Source organism: Fragaria vesca, linkage group LG6 (assembly GCF_000184155.1).
Source record: "Fragaria vesca subsp. vesca linkage group LG6, FraVesHawaii_1.0, whole genome shotgun sequence".
NCBI lineage: Eukaryota > Viridiplantae > Streptophyta > Magnoliopsida > Rosales > Rosaceae > Fragaria > Fragaria vesca.
In genome coordinates, this window is record NC_020496.1 from 10,732,427 (window position 1) to 10,739,237 (window position 6,811).

At 37.9% G+C, this 6,811-nt stretch overlaps 1 protein-coding gene across 1 annotated transcript; it reads right to left on the bottom strand.

Moving 5' to 3' along the window:
• Positions 1 to 1,732: 1,732 nt before the first annotated feature.
• On the bottom strand, positions 1,733 to 6,811 carry LOC101314014 (zinc phosphodiesterase ELAC protein 2-like). Its single transcript, XM_004305230.1, has 13 exons — positions 6,677 to 6,811; positions 5,763 to 5,852; positions 5,601 to 5,645; positions 5,448 to 5,502; positions 5,221 to 5,264; positions 4,875 to 5,095; positions 4,598 to 4,772; positions 4,248 to 4,513; positions 3,997 to 4,156; positions 3,875 to 3,916; positions 2,982 to 3,385; positions 2,257 to 2,881; positions 1,733 to 2,135 (listed from the first exon to the last, which is right to left on the bottom strand). Exons 1-13 carry the CDS (start codon positions 6,809 to 6,811, stop codon positions 1,818 to 1,820), a joined length of 2,580 nt encoding a protein of 859 aa, XP_004305278.1. The 3' UTR covers positions 1,733 to 1,817.

The window sequence follows — 6,811 nt, forward strand, 5'->3', positions numbered from 1 at the left end:
CGACGGCCTGTATTCTGTCCGGTTCAGGTATATAACAGAAAAACACAAGTTTGAGGGCCTTAACGATCACCAAATTGGCTGAAATTTTGCAGAGATGATCTACACAAGATGATCTAGATATGTCTAGAAGGAAGTTTGAGGAAATTCGATTGGGAAGTGGTGCAAAAAATGGAAATCCGCACCAAAGGACGTCCGCACCTGATCAACATTGTATATATATATATACAGGCCTTTTCAGATATAAACATTCTTATTTATTCAAAATGTACGGATTTTCTTAATTTGACCCAATTTTCGATAATATTTTCTCATCTTAACCGTTCACATTGTAGGTATATATGAGTATATCATCTCTACAAATTTTCAACTAATTTGGAGATCGTTAAAGTATCGAAAATGAATTAAATCAATGAACGAATTGAAACTGTTCAACTTGAACTGTTCGTGTTTTTAGTTCTAAATCACATCTTTGAATGTTTTAACGATTATCAATTTGGCTGAAAATTTGTAGAGATGATGTACTCATATATACCTACAATGTAAACGGTTAAGATGAGAAAATATGATCTAAAAGTGGGTCAATTAAGAAAATCTATACCTTTTGAATAAATAAAGATATTTGGACATGATAATAATTGTATATATATATAAATATTAATTGATAAGATTTAAAAATTTCTTTCTTTGTAGCCCTCAAGGAAGCTCCGTCTTTGCTTGTTTGCAAAGCGGATATGGTTAGATTAGTTTGCAAACATACTAGTTTGATTCATTAGTTTGCAACTACTTGTCTATCTGTAGATGATAACGGTAGAGTATGTAATGACTACTTCTAGCCTTCGTTTTACCCAAATTATATGAAAGTCGTAACTGACTATTTTAAAAAAAACCATAAAACCGACAACACGTCAACATGTATTGGTTTAGATTAGTTTTGGACAACTTTCCATCTAATGTCAGACTAGCTTAACACTTACAAATAAGTTTACTTGATGTGTCCGTTACTCTTATTTTTAACAAAACTTTCCCTTATAACCTAGAGACCAAATGCAGGATCTTCCTCTGGTTCAGCTTGCTGAGTTCATTTTTGACATGTGTCTTAAGGTAACACCAAATGAAGGTGAAAAACCCTATTTTTGACTTGGTTTAGTTTTTCTTTTCTATTTGCTTCTCATGAACTCATGATAGACAAAAACCCTATTTTTATTACATCCGGATAGAGGAAATTTCCTTCTTTAGAAATGTTGCTAAGAGCCTAAGACATTTGGCTGTATCTCATCATCCTCAAGGAAGGAAATTTCCTACCACTGACCCCAATCATATATGAGTTAGATGTGTCATTCTCAACTTTACATACCTGATTGAACTAGTTGAATTGAGACCATAAACCAGCGTTTGCTTGGTTATGTCTGTTTGGTTTTCTATGCCTAGACCGTTTGATCAGTTAACCACCAAAGAAAAAAAGTTAGTTAACTAGAACAGAAACTGATAACCGTAGTTCCAACTGATTAACTGTCCACTCACTCTCCCCCAAGTCCCCAACTATATAGTATATAATATAAGTTCCAGCTGTCGTTCTAATAATTTGCGTACCTAAGGAAATTTACCTTTCGTCTCAGTTAAAACGGGGTTTCAAACCCAACCTAGGTGAGAGGCTCGGTTACTTGCACGAGGAAAAACTCCATACAAACAAAATAACTGGGTTGAGATCTGCTCTCTCAAAATTGAATGATATGCACAGATTAAAAGATATGTTATAGGAGAATGCTGAGGATTACAAAATTAATGAGGAATTGCGAGGGAAAAATAAATAATTGTCACTAAGAAGCAACGCTTTCAACATCTAATATCTCATCTAATTCATCCACTGTCATCTCATTTTTAAAGAGCATTTTCAAGTATGGAAGTACTTTTGGCAGAACTGGCAAATCAGCCATGTTAATACTCATCAGGTCAAACGCTATGCACGTCTTGTGCATGTGTGCCTCGTCAAATACTGGGATTTTCGGGTATCGCTGGCTGAAGTGGGTAAGGATGACGCGGTACACACCGGCAGAGTTCCCTACTCCTATGGCTTCCTCTGTTGTGCTGTGGTTTTTCTTTATGGCCTCATCCTCCATGCCATCCTCAAACGTTGCCTGCAACAATCACAAGTGCTATCATTACTAACCTCTTCCTTCTCACAGTATTCACAGATGGAGGTTTATATTACAGAATTAGACAAACAAAGTCATGAAAAAGTACATGTTAAGAACTTGCCTCGTGTATAAGAATTGTTGCACCACGAGACGCTTCTATAAGTGCTGGGCAGGGCCTAGTATCACCAGAGTACACAAGCTTCCACCCTGGTATCACTTTTCCAACACTATTCAGTCTCTTCGAAGCCTTCAAGACAACACCAAATGCTTGTGAGCAGTGAATGACAGGAACACTGATCAAGGCTTCCAGTCCAGCTTCGCTAAGCATTTTTTGCAAACTCAAAACTGCATCGTCAACTGGACTACCAGGTTTCTTCCAATAGCTCTCCATACGAGACCCTTTAGCAAATAGAGTGGAATCGACTTTCTGTTGCCTATCTTTTCCTGGTGAGGAGTGATGTTTATTTGAATCAGTAGCTCTTGAAGGCGCATTTAAAGACGCGTCTGTGGTGTTCCTACAATCAAGGAACTGCATATCTAAATCTTCAAGTCTTTGGTATGCATCCAAATAACTCTTAAGCTGCCTTGGTCCAACTACAAGTACAGGTTCATGAGGCACTCCCTTCAACAAAGTACGTCGCAGAGCAAGTATTCTTGCCAACCCCGTATGGTGATCAGCATGAATATGAGAAATCCATATACATCGAAGACCTCTAACAGCATTGTCAGCACCCTCTACACCATATCTGTTGGTCAATGTACATTAGCAGACATATCTTATTGGTGGGTGGGTAAGACCTACACTAACACTAGTGCAAATGCGTTGCTAAAATTTAAATGGTGTACCTTCTTTTCAGCTGTCCCAGGGTTCCTTCGCCACAATCTAAAAGCAAGCCTCCATTGGAGAAAAGGTTTATATGGATAGCACTGACATTGCGATATTTAGATGGCTGAGACGATCCAGTTCCTAGAAGAACTATCTCCATATCATCTCTCCTTATATTGTCCAAGCAACTAGGAAGTGTATTCTCACTAAACCATGGCTCTTCAACCATTACTGTATCTTCTTGCACGAACCTTATCTCTTCCTTGGTTTCTGTGGACTGACTCCAGAACTGGCTAACACATTGGGCAGCATCTACAATCTCTGGATTCTCGGATAGTAAGTCATAGATGACATCTGCAGCAGCCACCTTACTTGGAACAACAGACCTATCTAATCCAAGATGAGCATATGGCCGCAAAGTGAACTATACAACAAACAAAAATTAGAGTTATTAACATTCATATATTAGTAAAGTGATTGCAATGTTGCAGAAGTAACTAGGTATGATGAACCAATCACAGCTATGCCAATAGATAAAAAGAACAGGTCTAATTACTCTTTGAAAAATTAAAAGAAGAAAGGGAGAAACAGCACAAGAAATATGAAAACAATGTTACAAGATCTCTCAGTAAGAAAATCACTATCACCAAAAAGGTTGAATTCTTTCTAGACTGCCATTCACAGATGTTTCTCAGCTCTACTAATGATGTGATAGGGTGATAAGTACAAATGCATGCACAAGGAGTGTAACCCCACCTCTAGAGTTTCCAAATAACAGGTTCAACAAATGACTATTCACATATAAAACTTAATTGTGGGGAAGGAATTGCACCAAGCATGAATGACAACAGGCGAGTAGAATTTCTTCTGCAAAAACTAATTCAGTAGTTGCATCTAAATTAACCATTCATACCTTAAGAAGGTTTTCGGCAGAAATGTTTTCACAAACAGAACCCTGGCAAAATGAAACCAAAATTAACCCTAAATATTTAAAAATAATATTTATAATAGCATTGCTCATTGTCCAGCAAAGACATTTTCACAAACCTCACTTGAAGGAGTGGACTCTGTTGCTAAGCAATCACTGTCCTGAAGAGACCAAAAACCTGGAGCTGGAAAGAACTGTGGACAAAGATAGTTAAGTCGAGCTGCAATTCGTGCACTTGCCTTTAAAATTGGAATCTCCATATTCTTCCTGAAAACAGCAAGAGAATTCCGGAGCGGTTTTCAATATAAGAAAGCAGATAAGCACGATAGAAGCTATTTTCATAAACAAAGCTAGTCACCTTTCATGTCCAGCCATGATATGTTGGGCTGAACCAAATCTTTTCATCCATCTCTGGTAGTTTGAACTACTTATGAGGGATGAAGGACTCAAATGAATGACACAAGTGACAACCTTAGCATTATCAGGTGGACCTGAGAAATCTGCATAATAGCTACTGAGACATTGTACGGATAACAACTCCTGAAAATGAGATTCTGTCGGGCAGTCGACAAGGAGTACAATAGGACCAGGAACAGAGGGCCCCATTACATCACTTGGATGAACCTATAGAATTAACACAAAGAAACTCATTTAAACACTGTATGCAGAATAAATATATTAATCTCTACTACAGTTACCAAAACCTACCATGATGTTCTTGTTGTCCGATGTCACCGAGTTCCCAAGTTGCAGTTCATGGTATTTGGGCCCTGGTCTAACATCTAAAGCCTTAGCTTTCACAGGGTCGAATTTCCCTTTGATTTCAGGTAATTCACAGACATAAATTACAGACATGTCGCCAGGCTTTCCAGTAAGTATACTTCTGCTATTTAGATTAATGTGTTCTGAAGCATGATCCATCCTATCATCCAGGACCTTTTTTGTAGGATTGTGCATGATGGGTACTCCATTCAGGCGCTGAGACCCTTCCAAGAAACTTGGTCGTAGAAGAATGGCTGATAATTTGACAACTTCATCGTCAACAAGAACAATGGGATCTGCAAACTGAGTTTCATCAGCCATAGGAGCACCCACAGAACCATGTGTGGGCCCAAAGCTCCTAGTGTGAACCATAGCAGCATTTGGGACGAAATTCTGCATGGCATCAACCAAGAACTTAAGATCTGATGGGCCCCACACATTGACCTTCAAAACAACAGCAGCAGTGAATTATCAGCATATTTCTTGAAAACAAATAATACAAACTTATTCGGGACAATTAAAATGAAGTAAATAAAGAAATACATAGGAAGTCAATCTCTCATACTTACAGACATTCCTTCTTCACCCATGCCAGCCAAAGTTAACAGCAAACCTGTGATATAAAGTAAAAGTTGAGCCTTTCACAGCCAGCAACAAAATCTCTTTTAAAAAACTAATGCATAATTCAAGAAACAATACAATTTCTTAACAACATCACCAATAGGGATAACACAAATGTTTCTGGTAATAACAGAGAAATTAACAAGCATCATGTTTGATCTATCAATATACAAACCTGGAATTCCACCGGCAGTCTCTGAGCAGACACGAGAGAGAAATATGTGATCTATCTAAAGAAAATCAAGAACGCCAATAAGGCACTGTAGGAAGAAACTTCATATGTCATTCCAACAGCAGAAAATTCGTAGAGGTTCCAAAATTTTTATACCTTTGACAATCTAATCTTATGCTCTGTGCAGAACCTTTGCAATCCCTGCAGTAGTGTATAATAAGGGGAAAACAAATTACTTACAAAGGGTTCACCATTGATTTAAAATTACTATATTGAAATGGTAATTGGACAGTCACCTCTCATTATCAGAAAACTGACCTCTCCAGCATTAAAAATAAATCTTTGCTTGTCAAAGAATAGCAACACTGAAGGAGATGTATCCAGAGTATCCATTCCAGTCCCTAGAAACTGCAGCGAGTAGAAGCATAGCCCAAATTATCAATCCATAAGCAACTCATTTTCCTCAACAGTAAAAACAAAAAGAACAAGAAAATTAAAACTGAAATACAAGCATAATTGGAAAACTTGTCTCTTCAACCGCGTACTACTCTCTAAACTTAAGACATGTGAAAACCATATTAGATTTCGAGAACTCTCCATCCAGCATTTAAAACGCTGTGAATCTGCTACCTAAAGGTAACCAAATTAATAATCTTTCTGAGTTCCAAGTTCCAACCCTTCATCACTAATCAGATCATACAACCAGCATCCACCAAATTAGTGACCTTCCACAAGTGAACTCGAACAAGATAACAAATCCAAAACTCCACCCCACAAACAAAATTTCAAAGTAGAAGCAAACTTTCCATTATCAAACCTCACATAACTTCAAATCATTAACACAAACCATTCCTACTCCTAAGCAACAAACCCCAGTTCCAAGAATCCCATTGCCTATTGTAACTACCAAATTTACTCCCCCTCGAAAATCCCTAGTCATATCGACCCGCATTTCCCACTTCTTCAAATCATGTAACTATGTCATTGTCAAGTTAATATACTCTTCTCACACACACCATGCCTATGCCACAAAAGACTGCAACTTTTTCGACTGGCAGAGTTCAAATACTTGCTTTTTACCATTACAACTTACCTCAGAGTCATTCAGTTTTGAACTATTATCCACTTATAGATATAATCACTTTACTTATCCAGAATCAAAGAAACAAACACAGCCCAGAAACCAATGCAAGCAATTACAGAAAACCCAGAAAGGATTAAGCTTTGCATACCTGGACATAAGCTATGGTGTTGGTAGGATTGAGAGCCCTTTTGTTCCTCGGAAAATTCTTCTTGGGCCTCTCACTCTTATCGTTACCGTCGGCTCTTCTCTTGTTGAACGAAACGGACTCGGTCTTATCCTCCAT